This window comes from Alosa sapidissima, chromosome 20 (assembly GCF_018492685.1).
Source record: "Alosa sapidissima isolate fAloSap1 chromosome 20, fAloSap1.pri, whole genome shotgun sequence".
NCBI lineage: Eukaryota > Metazoa > Chordata > Actinopteri > Clupeiformes > Clupeidae > Alosa > Alosa sapidissima.
Window position 1 is genome coordinate 15,666,092 of NC_055976.1, and position 18,751 is coordinate 15,684,842.

The 18,751-nt window shown below is 42.8% G+C and overlaps 1 protein-coding gene and 1 long non-coding RNA gene across 6 annotated transcripts; one reads left to right on the forward strand and one right to left on the reverse strand.

Moving 5' to 3' along the window:
• The first annotated feature begins 629 nt into the window (after nucleotides 1–629).
• On the forward strand, nucleotides 630–14,056 carry LOC121694133 (arrestin domain-containing protein 3-like). Of its 5 annotated transcripts, none has more exons than XM_042074107.1 (6): nucleotides 630–1,237; nucleotides 2,180–2,240; nucleotides 2,650–2,797; nucleotides 3,001–3,097; nucleotides 11,870–12,126; nucleotides 12,451–14,056. In XM_042074107.1, exons 1-6 carry the CDS (start codon nucleotides 982–984, stop codon nucleotides 13,099–13,101), a joined length of 1,470 nt encoding a protein of 489 aa, XP_041930041.1. In that variant the 5' UTR covers nucleotides 630–981; the 3' UTR covers nucleotides 13,102–14,056. The 5 variants fall into 5 exon arrangements, with proteins under 5 accessions (XP_041930041.1, XP_041930046.1, XP_041930044.1 ...); XM_042074112.1 differs by having other exon boundaries at nucleotides 1,220–1,242; XM_042074110.1 differs by lacking the exon at nucleotides 630–1,237 and adding an exon at nucleotides 1,286–1,463.
• A 652-nt stretch (nucleotides 14,057–14,708) lies between these two features.
• Nucleotides 14,709–16,799, reverse strand: LOC121694146. The gene is made up of 4 exons (XR_006025678.1): nucleotides 15,811–16,799; nucleotides 15,443–15,714; nucleotides 15,284–15,343; nucleotides 14,709–15,094 (listed from the first exon to the last, which is right to left on the reverse strand). It is a non-coding gene; the product is annotated as an uncharacterized LOC121694146 (long non-coding RNA).
• Between the last annotated feature and the right edge of the window lie 1,952 nt (nucleotides 16,800–18,751).

Consider the following 18,751-nt stretch of genomic DNA (forward strand, 5'->3'; position numbering starts at 1 on the left):
GTGTACATGTTTATGTTTATGTGTGTGTGGGTGTGTGTGCGTGCATGTGTGTGTTTGCCTGTTTATGTGCCTGTGTGTGTGCATGCATGCGTATATATGTCTACTGTGTGAGTATGTGTCATACATACTGTAGGATTACTGTGAATGTATGTGTGTGCGTGTGTATCTGTTTATGCACATGTGTGCATATGGAATGGGTTTACATGACCGATGGTTCCATGCTATCCATGTGGGGTTACATGCCCACCAAGTTTCGTGTACCCCGGTCTTACAGTGTCCCGGGAATCCTTGACGGAAATTTGGACATGCGGGAAAAAAAAGAAAAAAAAAAAAATCTGACTAAACCTATATGACCGCCGCTTCACTGCGCGGCGGTCATAATAATAGGAAAACGTAGAAACACAACGAGGTCCTCGCAGCTTCCCTGCTTGGCCCCCAATAAAAAAATGATCATGTGCTGGAGCAAGCAAGCTACATTGACATGGACATATCAGTATAGGCCAGGCCTATTTGAAGCCAAAAGTTGTCTGCTTATCAACTAACTTCCTGCTTGTGTGTGAAGATAATGTTAGTTGAACTATGAAGTGAAAATAATTGCTTCAACATTTTTGGGATTGAGAATAATTTGCATGTTTATTTTGTAACTGACGTGACATTGCTGATTATTTTGCTCTTAAATAGCCTAGGCTGCAGTTCTGACTCCTATGAAACATCTAGGTTAATGTTCCTCAACTATTGAAAGCATTCGGGGTGGGTGATTGCCATGATTGCACAGCTTATTTTACTGGGGTTGTGGGCTACATTACAGTGTGCAGTTTTTAGGTGCAGCCTTTGGGGGCGGAGACGACGGGGTGCTTATTGGCTACTACAAGCATTGCCTCTTTGCTAGGAGCTCATTGAAGTAGGCTACTGACAGACCGACGAAAACAGTCGGAGGACGCTATGTTCGTTTTGGGACGTCCCTCTCTTCACTGATTGACAATGCCGGGAACTGTGAAAGATTTTTCAGTGAGCTATGATGCCATAAACGAAGAGAACACGTTCACCTGTGGTGATTGTATTAAAGGACGTGTGGTTCTGCAGTTAGGAAAGGAAGCCAAGATAGAATATTTGTTCATTAAAGTCAAAGGAGACGCAGACGTCCGCTGGACCGAACGACACGGCGATGACGACCGAACATATTCAGCTCACGAGAGATACTTCAAATTGAAACAAATGTTAATATCAGAGGAAGCTGGTAAGGTAACTGAAGGTTGTCTAGTTGTAGCAAACTGCTAAAGTCGTGTTTGTGTTTCTTGCGGATGTAGCATTGCAGCAGTGCCTGAGACCTCTTTAAGAGTTGTGGGCTATCGTGCTGCACTCTGGTAACCCAAGAGAGGGAGGGCCTGAAATAAGGCCAGCAAAGCCCACTGCAGTCATGTCTTACCTTTTTGTCGTGGACGGAATATTGTCGTAAATATCCGGTAGGCTACTCCTTAACGATTTTTTCTTAATGTAGCCTAAACAGACGTTGAGTAACCCCATGCCTATCCGTTCGATAGTTATTTATTGACTCGTGTAGCCTGTGTTAAGTTACGCCCACAGCCCGAAGACAAATGTAAATTTTGGCCAATTTTACATGACTAGAGCGACAAGTTTGCACGACCCAGCTCGCGCTGAAGGTATGCTGCACCATTTCAGATGAACTTTCTATGTCAGTTAACATACTCTCTGCCCTTGTCTTGACTTCAAATAATGGGAAGATGTTTATCTGGTAGGCTTAACTATTTGGGTATTGGGATGCAGTGTTCTAACATTACGCTCGGAAATTCAAAAGGACTATAGATGCCATGCATCTGTAAACAGCAAATCTGAAAACAGTCTGTGATGTAGGCTAGTTAATAACCTAGTCAGTATTTATCCATTGCCCTGAAGTTATTCTGAAACGAGTTCTGGATTAATTATATTAAAACACAACCATGTGTTTTAATATAATGAATCCATAGGTCTTATGAATGTTGGAAAATTGTACAGATGAATGACAAGTAACAAGAGAATTAGAGGAACCAAGGCTGTTTTAAACGTTTTGGTAGATGAAAGGAAAACGTACGTTTTATGTAGTTTATTTCACGCAGGTATATTGGCTCCCCTTTGTCTTAAAAACATGCCTAAAGGTTATATTTGTTTTCATGCTAAACAGAGAATACTAAAGTGATCCCTGGGACGCATGTGTATCCATTTTGCCTACAGATTCCTGAAGGGTAAGATTATAAGCATATATATATATATATATATATATATATATATATATATATATATCAATATACAACAACCAGGGCTGCAACTAATGATTATTTCCATAGTTAATTAATCCGTCAATTATTTTCCTGATGTTAATTGATAGAATGTAAGAAAATGCTGAAACAATGTTAATCAGTGTTTCCCAAAGGTCAATAATATGTTCTCAAATGCATTTTGTCCATTAGTTGACTAATTCAGTAATCAATTAATTGTTGCAGCCCTAACAACTCATATTTCAGATTTTGAAAATGCAGCAGTCTATTAATCACTCACCCCCACTCACATATATTAAGTCCAATTCAGTGCAAGTCCTTCCAATTGCTGGTATGGTCTAATTTGTCTTTTCTTTCAAATAAATTTGGTTTCTAGGCACTTTCCATCATCCTTTGAGGGACACCATGGCAACATTAGATACAAACTCGAGGCAAAGATGAAGCGATCCTGGAAAGTGAAAAAGAAAGCATCAGCCAAAATAAACTTCGCAACCAAGTTAGATGGAGACACTGCTCAGCTAATGGTGAGTGTCCCAAACAGATGAGAACATAATAGTAAAGCTAATTGCATAATAATAATAATACATCATGAATTTAAGCCATTGCTTTGCACAGCACAATTGGCTAAATAATTGAACGTGGATGTAAAAATTGTTGTCTGCTCTACAGTGCTCTCTTGTGGGTAAACTTTGTACTCTCACTTCTATGCTCTTGTCTTTATGTGCAGTCACCCCAGTTCGGAGAAAAAGACAAAAAGATGAATATATTCTCCTCTGGTAGCCTTTCTTTTAAAGCTCAGCTTGAAAAGACAGGATACGTGCCAGGTAAAGAAACATTTGTTTTGTCTATACAATGATGTGCAGTTGCTAAGGGACTGTTCAGTATTTATGGAATGGACCACCGGATGAAAATAGGGGAGGGTCATATCTTTTTATTCTTTGTTGAGGGAGGGTCACCCAACGTTTGTATTCATGAAAACAGCAAAATTTGGGCCATTGCCCAGGGCCTCGCGTCTGATGGCCCTCGCACCTGGCCAAAGATGGCAAGTATTCTTCATTCACGTCTATTATAGCCTAAAGCTTAACGAGGCTTAACGTCCCAAAACAACTATCAATGATCATCAAATTTCTCTCTCATATTGCTCCTCATAACCACCCACCACGTCTGAATCCCAGGACGTAACGCACGGGACCTCATAATAGGCTCAAGATATAATTCCAAAGGAGACAGATAGGCTACTGCATTTAAAACGTAAAAAGATTGAACAAACCTTCCCGATCTTTGAAATTGCGATCAGTGACTGGCATCAGGTGAACGAAGCTTTTCGAAGTTGAATAGGCTATTAAAAACTATTTGCGCACCTCCATGTCACAGGAGAGACTAGTGAGCTCGCCCTTCTATGAATTGAAAAAGACTGAGTTTTGCTGAGTTTGCGGCAAGGTACGTGTAATAAAGTGACTAGGCTTCACGGTTAACTTAAAGCCCCCCTGTGTAAGAAATTCTCCCATCTAGTGGTTAGGAGTTATATAGCAACCAACCTCTCAAGCGCTGCCTCGTTTAGAACTACGGGAGCCGTCACACATCAAAACTGACACTAGTTCTGGAGTCCTAGCACGTTGAAGCATAAACTTCTCTCTGAAAGCGTAACTCTCGCCAAAATGCACCCTAGGGTGTATTGTGAATGTACACGAGTCAAACGTTCGTTTAAAAGCATAATTATGTCTGAAGCGCCACTTTCAAGCTTGTCCGTGTTGTGGAGTTTTGAATGGGAACTATTTTTTTGATACATGATCGCGTCAAAATCGCTATTTTTAAAACACTGAAAAGGCTCGACACAGCATGAAACTTCGATCGAAGTATCATCAGTGTCTCTACACATGAACTCGAGCATTGAGAACATTGTTCGTGTACACAGTGTTCACTAAAAGAAAGGTTTTGAACAACTCACTTGGGTTTTGTGCTCGCTGCCATCAGTCAAGGAGTGAGTTGTCCAAAACCTTTTTTTTAGTAAACTATGTGTACACTAACAATGTTCTCAATGCTCAAGTTCATGTGTAGAGACACTGATGATACTTCGATTAAAGTTTCACGTTGTGTTGAGCCTTCTTAGTGTTTTAAAATAGCGATTTTGACACATCAAAATAGTAGGCTATACGACTCCCATTCACGAAAGTTTGACTCGGGTATATTGACAAAAACACCCTAGGATGCATTTTGGCGAGAGTTACGCTTGAATAAGCAATAACAACATATTCATAACATGTTGTGTACTATTTTATTGCCATTGCTTGTGTGCAATGCCAATGCAACTCTTTCGGACCGAGCTAGCTAGCTATCGTTAGCACAGTGAACGGAAAGTGAATGGGAACGGCTAGGTAGTAGGCTACCGCAGCTAAGGACTTTGGTTAAACTATATTGTTGCAAACTAAACTGAAATAACACGTTCAGCAACTTTGTGGTCTATTAGTCCTAGCATAACTATGTTAGGTTAGGTTGTCAACTGTCTCTGGGTCTAGAAACTAGAGATCAAGTGAGTTGGTGACAGATCATGAACAAAGTTAGTTCTCTTTATTTATTTCGTTGGAAAATACAATGTCAATGTCGGACTGTTAGGAAGATATGACTTGTAGAAAATGGGCTCGTAACTTACATTGCTAAATGTAGGGAAATTCTGCAGATGAATCCAAGCTAATGTTTTTCTATGAATCCAGACGCCAAAGACTGAGCTGTATTCGCATGGTATGTCCCTTGCTGGCCACCGGTATTTTAACATGGCGCATGTACACGGCTAGTCGCCCCTGTGCTATGTAGATTTAAATGAGGATTTCTAAGCCAATAGGTATGCTTCGAATTGGTGGCGGTCATAATTAAACATGAATGAGGCCACATTTATGAATGGTAAATGTTGATTTAGTTAACAAACAACTGAAAACGTTACACAGGGGGGCTTTAAATGTGTTTATTCCTTCCAACTTAAGGCATACTCTACATCACTCTAGCATCCTGTAGATCACTCTCTGACCTGACTCACTGGACCCCCTAGTGGTTCTGACTGCCTAACATTCACGATGCAACATTGAACATTCCCTCCCCCCATAGTCCACAAAGACACTTCTTTTTTTTTTTTTTCAATGAACAACAAACTCTAACTACGAGGTAGGGGCTGACTACCCTCCTCGAGGCACCTACAGGGTTTATTCTGCCCCTGAAAGGACATAATCCTTGAGATAAGTAGGTGCCTTCCTAACTCTCATTTGATGACGCACACCCTCCTCCAGACACTGTTCAGGAGGTGCTTGCTCAACAGTCTCTGGTGCCCGATGCTCTGCCAGAGGTGGGCCGTCGGATCCACTGGTAAACTTTCTTCTTGGAGACTGGTGGCCTCAGTCAGTTTCTGATCATACCGTGGACAAATTTGATCCTGATTTCGTCTTACCAGCTTACCATCCTGTGTTTTCACCTTTCGTGATACTGGTCCCGTCCTCTCTATGAGCATTGCCAGAATCCACTTTTCTGGAGTCCTGATTCTCCGGTTCATGAGGAGCTCAGCAGGTGTGACTCACTAACCCAAGAAGGACTTCAGCTGTGTTGGGTTCGTTGGTGGAGGAGCGTTTGTAATTGCTTGAACTTTGTCAGCCACTGGTCTGAGGGGTTGATCGATACTTAAACAAGAATCTGGATAGCTTGGTCTCCACACTCCCCTCCCCCATCTTCTTAATTCCGCCCTTGAACACGCGCACAGCACCCTCTGCACAGCCATTTGAGGACGGGTGGTAAGGTGCTTTAGTTATGTGTTTTATGCCGTTTTTCTGTAGGAATTGTTTGAACTCAGCACTGACCATGCTTGGCCCATTATCGCTGACCACAACAGCTGGAATTCCATGGGTGACGAAGATGGTCCTCAACTTTTCTATGGTCGAGGCTGACGTTATGGTCTGCATTGAGTGGGCCTCAATCCACTTAGAGTAGGCATCAATGACAATCAGAAACATTTTTCACTACTATTTAACACTGGCCCACAAAAATCCAGATGCAGCCTCATCCATGGTTGGTTAGGCCACTCCCACGGATGTAACGGTGCTGATGCTGGGGTGGCTTGGTTGGACTGACACGCATGACATCTGCGCACTGCTGTCTCCAGATCTGTGTCCATGTTCGGCCACCACACATAGCTGTGGGCCAATGCTTTCATCCTAGAAACTCCTGGATGGGCTTCATGCAACTCTTCAATCATGGTCTGTCTCCCTTGAGGTGGTATTACCACTCTGCTCCCCCACAGTATGCACCCATCCTCCACGCTGAGTTCATGTTGTCGTCTCACATAGTGCTGCATTTTAGGGTCTGTGCACACATTAGGCCAAGAGCTTTGCATGAGCCAGTGCTGTATTCTGGACAGTACATGGTCTCTCCGAGTCCAGTCCCGAATCTGCTTGACTTGCAGCGGTGTGCCATTTATGTGTTTCAGGAGCATCACCACCTCCCCTTCTCTGTGTGTGACCATGGGTGTGCTTGGCAGCGGAAGCCTGCTCAGAGCATCTGCATTCCTATAGCCGCCAGTTGCGGGATGCCCTTGTTTTCACCCAATAGGCCAAGCAACGGCTTGTGGTCTGTGATAATGGTACAGTGCTTTCCAAACAGGTACTGGTGGAATTTCTTTAGGCCGAAAATTATCGCTAGAGCCTCCTTCTCCAACTGAGAATACCCCCGTTCTGCTGATGACAGTGACCGTGACATGTATCCTATGGGTCTGTCTGTGCCGTTTGGAAACCTGTGGGATAAAACTGCTCCCACACCATATGGTGATGCGTCACAGGACAGGTAGAGGGGTTTAGTGTCATCAAAATGCACCAGCAGTTGCTCTGACTGGAGACACGCTTTTGCTGCCGCGAATGCCTGACTTTGACATTTTTTCCATTTCCATGGTGTTTCTTTTCTCAGGCGTTCATGTAGAGGCTCAAGCACGGTGGACACATTTGGCAAGAATCGGTGATAATAATTAAGCATTCCCAAGAAGGACTTCAGCTGTGTTGGGTTTGTTGGTGGAAGAGCGTTTGCAATTGCTTGAACTTTGTCAGCCACTGGTTGAATCCCTTTGTGGTTAATTCTGTACCCCAGATACACAACTTGCCATGAACAGACATTTGTCTCTCCTGAGACGGAGTCCTGCTGCTGTCAGTCTTTCCAGTACTGTCCCTAAGTTCTGCAGGTGACTGGCATCATCGTCCCCAGTCACCAGGATTTCGTCTACTCTTACCACTACTTGAGAAAGTCCTTGTATTAAGTTATCCATAGTGCGCTGAAAAATGCCTGAGTCCTGGTGTACTGGTAGAGTCCACGATGTGTGTTTATTGTTGTGAATCTTTTGGAATTTTCATCCAATAGAAGTTGCTGGTAAGCCTGAGACATGTCTAGTTTTGTGATCCTCTGGCCCCCTCCCAGCACCGCCAACAAGTCCTCTGTCTTCGGAATTGGGTAGTTGTCTAACCTGGACACTGGATTCACTGTGACTTTGTAGTCCCCGCATATTCTTATGGTTTTGTCTAGTTTTACTATGGGAACTATTGGGGCTGCCCACTCCGAAACTCACAGGCTCTATGATGCCTTCTCTCTGTAATCAGGTTAACTCTGTTTCAACCTTCTCCTTTAGTGCATATGGCAAGGGCCTAGCTTTAAAGTACCGAGGCTTGGCCTCTGGGTCTACGTAGATCTTAGCAGTAGCACCCACTAACGTGCCCAGCTCACTTTTAAACACTTCCCCATGTTGTGAGAGTGGAGCATTTAACTCCTGCTGCTGACTTACTTGCAGTTGGAAAATGGCTGTCCAATCTAGTCTAATCGCCTTGAGCCAATCTCTGCCCATCAGGTTTGGACCCTGCCCTCTAACCACCAGTAATGGCTTTATCTGCCCCTCCCTTGTAGTTGACCTGTACATACATCTTGCTTAACACATCTACTCTGTCTCTGGTGTAAGTGTAGAGGTTTATTTTAGCAGGATGAAGTTTTCCTCCCCCCATCTGCCTATATGTTTCCTCATAGGTGCACGCCTGCACCTTCTCCAGCATGTTGGCTGCACCCCGTGTGTTCCCTCTGTTCTGTCTGGGCTGCCTGCATTTTCTCGCCAAATGTCCTTTTTTCTGGCAGTTGTGACAAACTGCGTCTACAAAACGGCAGTCTGCAGGCCCGTGAGTTCCGCCACATCTAAAACACCCTGCAGCAAACGGTTTCTGACTTGAGTTGAGGCCACAGGCTGTAGTTTGTGAACAGGCCCCTCCGTTCCAGGCTGCTGCAACTTAGCTACATCTTTCATCGCTGTTTCATCGCTGTTTCCATAGCTGTCGCTAAAGTCAGTTTATCATCCGGTTCTGCTAACAGACGGCGTTGAATGTGGTCGTTGTTTATGCCACACACCAGTCTATCCCTAAGCATGTCATTGAGTGATGTTCCAAATGCACAGTGTTCTGTGAGTCTCCTCAGTTCAGCTACAAAGGCTGCGACTGACTGGCCTTGTTGTCTGACTTTTTAATGAAACTTAAAACGTTCTACAATGATGCTGCGCTTTGTGCGAGCTCAAAAGCATCAATAAGTTTGTCAGGGAGCTATCTCCCGGCTTACCCGGCTGACACAAATTCCGCAGAATGGCATATGTCTTTCCTCCACATGCACTCAGGAATATGGCCCACTTTTGTCCTGCATCCGTGATTTCATTAGCCGCGAAGTAGAAATCCAGCCGTTCAACATACTGCTGCTAGTCATCCGCCTCCTGAGTCAAACTCACCAAGTTTTCCATAGGTGGCCATCGTAATCCTCTACTGAGTTTATCCTCGTCGCCAATGTAATAAAGTGACTAGGCTTCACGGTTAACTTAAATGTGTTTATTCCTTCCAACTTCAGGCATACTCTACATCACTTTCTAGCATCCTATAGATCAGTGTTTCCCAATGACTGGGTCGTCGCAGGAGATTTTATTTGGGTGGTCAGCACAATTTATGTTGTCTAATACAGCGGTCCCCAACCACCGGGCTAACCGGGCCGTAGCCTACGACATGAGTTTAAAAAAAAATGCATGCAAACTAAATTAAATTTAATTCGCAATAATGTCACGTTTTTACATGACATAGGCCTATATGCAGTTTTTTGATTGCACGCATGTTTGCATTTTGCAAGGTCTATTTTCTTACGTCTGTCTGTCCCGCCTTCAACACTTTTACATATTGCCTTCAGCGCTGCGCAGCTTCAGGTCAGCTCACTTCACCTTCTTAGCGAACGGTAGTGTCACACGGAGTTAGCTAAACTGCTAGAATGAGCAACAAAAAACAAGCATCTTTAGCAGGTCACTGGCCAGAGTGTTTGAGTTGCGAGAGCCGCTGCAGAGATTTCTTACAGAAAAAAAGTAACCGTTAGCTGCACATTTTAGTGATGAGGACTGGGTGTCAAAACTCGCTTACCTGTGTGACATATCTCACACCTCAACCTGTCACTCCAGGGGAGAATGACGACTGTCTTTAAACTGGCAGATAAAGTCGCTGAATTTAAAGCCAAGCTTGATTTGTGGGGACGACGAGTGGCCCGGGGAGTATTTGTTCCAAACAGTAGTGGGGGTTTTGGGAGAGACTGAGGCAGAGCCCTTTCTCTCGCAGCTGGTGCGCGATCACCTTGTTGCGCTTTCAAATGAGTTTGAGCGTTACTTCCCATCCTCCAAAGATCCACGGCAAACCAATGAGTGGGTCCGCAACCCATTTGTCAATATTGAATAGTCCTAACTTGTCAGCGCAGGAGGAAGAGCAGTTGATCGAAATTGCAAATGACGGTGGTCTTAAGAGTGTGTGTATAAGGAAACCTCTCTGGCGGGTTTTTGGATCAAAACCAAAGCAGAATATCCCGAGATAGCCGTAAAAGCGCTGAAAATGTTGCTACCATTTCCCACCACGTATCTATGCGAGGCCGGGTTTTCGGCAATGACTGCAACTAAGACCAAATTGCGCAATCGACTGGACATTTCAAACACACTAAGGGTGTCACTGTCTTCCATCACCCCCAGATGGAACCTTCTTGTTGCAGGGAAACAAGCACAGGGCTCCCACTGATTATATTCGTAATGCACGTTTAGTTCCCATGTTTTGTTCCCATATTTTGTTAAGCATGTTCACACTTATAGATGTAGCTTCAAGTTGTTCAATATTCATAGTTCATATTGTTCAATTTTCACTTCTTCAAGTTCATGTTTTTCACATGTTTAAGAGATCGTTACCTTCACTGTTCATACATAACTGGAGCTAGTTCTTTTCAAGTAATGCGCATGCACAACGCATATGGAACATGGAACCCCCGACCCCCCCCCCCCACCCCCGCCGGTCCGTGAAAAAAACAATTGGAAACAAACCGGTCCATGGTACATAAAAGGTTGGGGACCCCTGGTCTAATAGGCCTAACTTTTACCATTTAGCCAGGAAAGCTATTAGTTTTCCATTAAAATATAGTTTGTTTACCACAGTCACTGCAACGCAACGTAGCCTACAACATCACTCTTTAGAAATACAGGAACAGCCACTATGCTGAAGAGTGACAACTGCGTAGCATGCAAGAATACCCCTAAGAAAAGTTTGAGAACCTGTGGCCTAAACAACAATATGGTTGCATGCAGGTTGCATGTTAGATCTGAAGTGAAATGGGTCGCGATGGTCTGTCATTTTTAAAAAGTGGGTCCCCATAAAAAAAAGTTTGGGAAACACTGCTGTAGATCACTCTCTGACCTGACTCACTGGACCCCCTAGTGGTAACATTCACGATGCAACAGTACGCAAGAAAATGTTTCTGAGTCAGGATATGGCGAGTCAATGTCATTTATTTGTCCAATGTTAGCCCAATGTTACAGACTATAGTGCACATCTTATCAATAGTTTGAATGTCGTGTGTGTTTCTGCTCATTGACAAATAGCGTGCAGCACAGTTCGCCTTTGTTAGGCTACACTAGTTTGGTTTTGTGATGTAATAAATGGCTTATGGCCAAATATGTGACTCAGCTAATGTTATAGGCTATACAATTTCCCAAGCTGGTGTAGGCTATTAGCCTACTATTAAAATGCACCGACAATAGGCTACGTGTAAAGTAGGCTATCGCATGATTTCATGCACGTATAAGTGAAAAGGGCCTCGCACCTGTTAAGTTCGCACAGGGCCTCGCACCCCCTTGTGACGGCCCTGCAGCTCCTCCTAAGACAGCGGGAAAAAAGTTAAAATATGTGATAAACCCGTAAAAAAAAGTTGACAGGTATGTTTCGTCCCGGTGAATATTTGTGAAATTGTGCAAACGACAGCCTTTTTAAGGCATTTCAAGGAAGGAGTGGTAGCATGCAAGCTCCCAAATTGACCCAGTACAGAAGGCATCAATAAATTGTTGGGGAGGGTCGTGCGTTTTTTCTCAATCACTTTGGAGGGTCATAGAAAAATTTCTTGCTGGCAAGGGAGTGTCACGTCTTTTTTGACTAACGCTCCCAAAACTCCTCCGGTAGCCCCTTAAATAAATAACGAACAGTCCCTAAACTGAAGATAACATATTTCAATGTAAATTGTGTAATTTTATTTTTTCCCTCTTTTAGGAGAAATGCTTGTCGTTCAAGCAGAGATTGATAACTCTTCATCCCGTAATCTCAAACCTAAGTACAAACTTGACAAGAAAATCACATACATTGCACATTCATCAACCAAAATAGAACGAGGCACTATATTCAAAGAGGAGGGGTCTCCAATCCCATCTAAAGATCATCAAACCGTCACCCAGGAGTTGATGATTCCCACGTCCCTTCCCCCAACCATTTTGTTCTGCAAGGTCCTCCGACTAGAATACAAATTAAAGGTACCCTAACTTCCCCATTACTTTGAATAGAGATGGGGTCCCTTGATAACTGTGAGAGACAGTGTTTATCCTTTTTGTACATAAAGGGCTGGTTTCCTGGGTAAAGATGTTGCTTAATCCTAGACTAAAAGTGAGCTTTTATAAAGAGCAACATTGGCAACAAGCTTTTAGTCTAGGACTAGTCTTAATCCATGTATGGGATACTAGCCCAAACGTGTTTACAGGTAGCGTTTCAAATTGAGTGAAGTTGTTGTCTGTCAGAGAGAATACAGTCTGAAGCTGCTCCGAGAATGTTGTAGTTGAACCACTGCCACCTTTTTACAGGTCTACATTGATGTTCCATATGGTTCAGACCCAGAGATCAAATTCCCTGTGGTTATTCTGCCGGTGCACAGACATGGTCCTTGGATGTCAGGAGGGCCAGTACCCTTTGGCCAGCCTCCTCAACCAGGAGCTGCTGGACCTCCACATTATTTGTACCCACCAGAACCAGTGCGCTATCCCCATCCAGGTCCTCCACCAGCAAACCCGATAGCAGCCAATCCAGGCATGCAACCGCCTCCATTCTTCAACCAAGCAGGAGCAGCAGCATATCCAGTCCCAGCTGTTTCTCTACCAATGCAACCAAACGTAACCGACCAACTGCCCCCACCACAGTATGACCAGGTGACACATCCAGCGCCAAGTGCACCACCTTTGTACCCTACGCTACCTACATCCGATTTTCTTTCATCTCCAAGTGCACCGCAGTACTTTCCTGGGGCAGCTGGCCATGATTTTCTGTCCAACCCAAGTGCCCCGCAGCAGTATCCAGGGCCTGCTGCACCTTCGTTCTTATCATCCCCCAGTTTGCCGTCTGCTGACCCTGGGTATGATCCCCCTACCTATGAAATGGTGTTCCCCAATCCACCGGCATCTGGAAGCTCTCCAAACTCAACTGCCTCAGATCCCACACCAACTAAACCTCCATCCTAACCAAGCAATGCCTATTTCCTAAGTGCCTAAGTCCCACCGAGGTGGTTAGTGTGATGACATCAGTAAGGTATCCATTCATTTCACTCCATCACAAATAAGTGCTTTTCATACCACAGCAAATTGTATGTACAGCTCCAAGCAAATACGTCATATGTCATCTCAGTGGAGTTACACAACATGTTCACAATGTAAATGAATCCAAGAAAAGGAAAAATAACAATGAAAACGGGTTGCTAGTTGTCCCCGATAGATATAAATAATAATAATAATAATAAAAGAAACACTGGCTTTAATTGTATACTGAAGCTCTAGAGTCCTTTAGTCATATTCTCATGTTCTCTCTTAGCTCTATCACCCTGTAATCAATGATAATTCCTAGTTCAATGCATATGAGACCACTTCTTCCATTGCCTCTGAACATGGAGGGTTGTGTCTTGTATCAGTCATAGGCTGCATGTTATGTAGAGTTCATTTCATTGTCTGTCTTGCATTAACAAACATCTCAGTACAAATCAATGTATTTATGTAAAAGCAAAAATTCATTTCACAAAGGTGCAATCACTGCTGCCCGGTTTTACAAAGTAAACCTCGAAGAAATACACTCTGGAGGAACACAGAATGCACTGCAATGTTTATCCGGCTACGCATTCATTATTGTAAGGGAACATTATCTAAGAAAGACATTTATAGTTTTGTAGCAAACCAGTAATATGATTTTATCTCCAACTGGACTTAAAGGCAGCAAAATGTATATTGTTTGAACATAGATTATGCATAACATGCATTATTTTAAATAGTAGACATCTGAATTTATAGTCATTACACTTTTGTACCTGGCCAGTGTATTAAGCAAGCAGTTTCATGAATGTAGTGGACTACATGCAAACTTGCTGTTCATTACGTTCATTGCGAGATTTTGTGTGCTAAACAAAAATAAAGGTGTATAAAGAGTGAAGTCGTTATCTTTATTGGCCATTCTACACTTTGTAGTTTGGCATTTTAGCCACTGACATTCCTCTGCTGCTTTGACAACCTCAGACACAACCATCGACACTATTGATGTTCATGCTGTTATATACCCTGTTATATTGTCAAACTTGTAGCCCAGTATCTAATGATCCCTGTGTATGTGGTAGTGGTACAGGTACAGACACCACATTGAACCACATACTTGTGTTTTCCTAAGGCTGTATCATATGAATTTGTTATAACTTTATTTGCTTTCTTTGTCTTATATAATTTGGCTCATTGTTCGCCAAAAATAAGTTGATAGGTTAGCACCATTAGGTCTACATCATCATTTCATTGACATATCAATAACATTAATGTCATGCTATTGTATAACATCATGTGTACTGTTATATGAATATTTTTTTTTGTATGTACTTTACAGTACAAGGGGAGACTTTGAACTGCAGCTTTAATCTCAGGCGGGTTTGGTCAAAATAAGCAATGGAACAGTGTGGCACCAAGGTTACTTCCCATCTACAGTATGTGGGCCACAGACAGCCCCTGCCTCTGGGTCCTCACTTCTGCCTGAGCTTCTCTGTTAATCGGTTTGCCTGTACCAGCAAAGTACACAAAGGCTTTGAATGGAATCTAAACAGCATTAAGATGTAATTTAGGTACCGGTAAACATAAATGAGACCTTGGTATTTAGGTAACTGTCAGGAGTGCTGTTCTTTTTTCTGTAGGCTACACAGAAGATAATAGGAAAGCTTACTAGGGCATTAATCTCACCCTTTTCTTGATTATTTTAGTTTTTGTTATAGCCTACATCACAATAGACCCGAACAAATATACTGTAAACATTTTTATTTTATTGCAGAATTAGTGAAAAATGTAATTTTACTGTTCTATACAAAAGGAACATTTGAAATCCTGTCTGAAAGAGATGTCCTCTTCATTATTTAGAACCTTATTTTTGTACTGAGACTATTCTCATGTGCGTCCAGTTGATGAATTGGGAGTGGAAGCAGACATGGAACCTAGGCTGTAAAAGACAAATACAGTACAGACATTACACTGCGCCAGTGCATTTATTAGTGGTCCAGTACACACTTGGTCCTGATGTGGTTATTTAGGCAAAAAGCTGATAATAGTTATTTAGGCAAAAAGTTCCAGCGCTTATAATGCCCCGCTGGAATCCTTATGCCCTGATATTTTGTGATGTTGGGCATACCTGTGTGTCCAGTTGGTGGTGAGTACATGGGGACTGGAAGTAGATAGATGGATTCCTCAACTGTAAAATAGAAGCAGAGAATATAAATTATTACACATTATGCTGTGTGTTGTGGCAGCAATGCATGTTAAATGGACACTTACTCAGTTAACTACCTACCTGTCCAAACCCAAGTCCCCACTGACACACATTTCTGTTGTTATCCTGGAGGTGTAGTGTTGTCTGAGCAGTATGGGCACATACTGTAGCTGGCATACTGTCGGTGATGTGGCATCTTATGTGAAAACCAAAATGTGCCACCTCTTTTCCTGTTATTATCGTGGGTCCTTCTTCATATCATTGTGCTGGTGCACTGTAAGTAGTGACATGTTTGTGTGTGTCCAGTTGATGCTGAGAAAACGGGGCCGGAAGTAGACAAATTGACCCCTCTGCTGTAAGAGAAGAGCACAGAACACTAAAACGTGAAACGTGTCTGTGGCAGCCAAGCCTGTTAATGGACACTGACTCGGTTAACTATGTAGGCCTACCTGTCTAAACCAAAGTCCCCACTGACACACATTCTATCATCCTAGAAGGGTTTTGTGCTCTTTGTGTGCCCGGATTGATGCCCGATAGCATAGGTGTCACGATTGTCCCTTGCTAGACGTCGTAGGCGTCTTCCTACGTCGGTAGGTACTGCTGGGGGCTGTGGTGGTGGAACCGGTACCAGGGGAACGATTCGGGACGGCTCTTCTGCAGGGACTGCCTCACGTTTGCGGCGCCTCCCCCTTTTCGGGCGCTTGGGTCTGCTAGGCTCTTTGGGCCTCATGTCTGCAGGAGGCAATGGTTCGAGTGGGAGATCTCTGGGAGGCACAGCGGATGTCAGGTAGTTTGTGGTGTGCAGCCTCGGGAGGAGCCTGGGCGCGGTGAAGGTCAGGGAGTCAGGTGCCGGGTCGTTTGTGTGAAGCCTCGGGAAGGATGTGGGCTCGTTTTGTTTGGGCCTCACACGACTATGTGCTGCAGGGAAGCTGTCCTGCTGCACCACCTGCGGGAAACGGGACCTCGGCTCCCACTCACGAGGCCACCAATCCTTGCGCGCGCCTGGATAAATGGTCTCCGGTGCGTCCTTACCTTGCTTTCCTCTGTCTTTCATGGTGATACCTTTGAAAGATAGAAGCCCAGTGTAGGCCTAACTGTCTGGTAAAATAAAGAAATGAACTGATGCTGCCTCAGTTAAGAACTCCCACTTAGTTTGAAAAAGTAGCCTATAGGCTTTGTTTCAATTTAACGTTAGATGTTGTGAAACAGTCTATTCTAAATGCAAAATCAAGATAAATGTAGGCTACTGTAGACTATCTATTAGACGTTTAACAAATTTGATCTTCAGATTATTACGTTTTTCGAGAATTGTCTGAAATTTACATCAACTGAAATTAGCCTAGATGTGTATTAGTCTATTCAAAATGAAGTATAGTCTCATCACGAAAACTAGATTTTCTCTTGACTGATTATCTCTCGTATGGGACAATAGCCTCATCTGATTTTATTAGGCTAAAACAAAGTGTAACGATGACGTCAAAGAAATGCATTATGGCCATTATGACATAGCTCATCATAAACTGTCTGCGCTTGTATGAAAATGAACGTCACTGTTCTGAACAATCTAACTGTCTATTTCAGATATTCAGATTCAGAGAGATTTATTCATCACATACATAGTTATATTAGTATATAACAAGCAGTAAAAATGTAAGTCTGGTTAGCTTCATGACTGTGTAAAGTAGAAATAATCTAAGTAAACAGATAAGATTAAAAGCAGAAGTTAATAATAAATAATTCAAATAATAATAAAGTGACAATAATAATAATAATAATAATAATAATAATAATAATGTTATTAAAATGGGATGGAGTCCATGGTGTTCATAAGAGTTGGCATGTCCATGTTGAGGAGTCTAATGGCCTGAGGGAAATAGCTTTTCCTTAGTGTATCAGTTGTGGCCTTTAAACTGCAGAAGCGCTTGCCTGACTTCAACAAACTGAACAGACAGTTACTGGGAGTCCTTTATGATTTTAGTGGCTCTGTTCTAGCAACGGCTGATGTATATATCATGCTGGGAGGGAAGAGAAGTCCTAGAGATGCGCTCGGCTGAGCACACACTCTCTGCAAGGCGTTGTGGTCTTTTTCAGTGCTGTTGGCATACCACACAGTGATACACTGCGTCAGTATGCTCTCTATGACCCCAGTGTAAAAAGTTTCAATTTCAATCATATATATTGTATATTGCCATATTTATTCACATTTTCTTATATTATTCATAAGATGAAGCCTTGTCCCTTGGGTTCACTGTCATTTCCGCCTGTAGCCTACTAAACAGAATCCTGGGATCATTGTTGTAGGTCTGTATAGTAACCATTACCCTGGAATAAGTAACAGCCACTCCACAGGGGGTTACATGGATGGTTACTTCCATATTCCATACTAGGGGGTAATACAAGGAAGAAAGTTCCAGGTAAAGATGAAATGAGAGTAGGCCTATGTTTATTGGGCGTCATTCCAAACGGCTCCGGAAAGTATTCTGACCCTTTCAAGTTTTCCGCATTTTGTTATATTTCAGACTCATCTTGAAATGGATTAAATTAGTTTTTTTTTTCTCATCAATCTACACACAATACTCCAACACTCCACAAAAAATCAGGTGTTTGGAGTGTTTTTTAAATTTATAAAAAAAAAAAAGTCTGAAATATTCCATTTACATAAGTATTCAGACCCTGGCAGTTGGGTTAGCCCCTTGAAATATAGAAGAGGGTGCGCACATCTGAATGTTGAAAAGTAGGTGCTGGACTCAAAAAGCGACGATAAAATGACAAAAAAGTCCGCACACTATAGAGCTCCATTATTTTTTTTTCTTTTTATTCACCACATGTGACAGTGGTGCCCCCCCCCCAATCCCATCCTCCCCCACCTTTCTTATGCAGCCCTTGCCACTTAATCTACTAACCCCCCCCCCCCCCCCCCCCAAACTTCCTTGTATCCTTGTATCCTTGTATATAGGCTATGTGTAGGGTACTATTTAATAAAATGCATTTGGAACAGATGTTAAGGTATTTTTGCTTGAAAACACAAATGTTGTTGTGTGATGGAAATGACAGTTAGACTTTTGGAATAAAATGGCAAAAATAGGCCTAGGCCTATATATTATTTAAGAAAAATCATCACAGCCAATATTAGGGCAGGACGTTGAAGAATTGAAGAAAAACAAGGTTTATGGGCAGGTTATGGAATATAAAAAATAAAAATATAGTGAGTCAAGCAATTATACAGAACCTCAGATATATTGTCAAGGCATGCCGTAGGCCTACATTATTTATTACAAAATAAATTAGACATAGTCGTTCTGTGTGATTTTACATTTTTTTTCCGTAAATCAGCTACGTCAGGGCGTACAGTGCGTAGGGGCGGATCTGCACGCTGGTAGGAAGCTACTG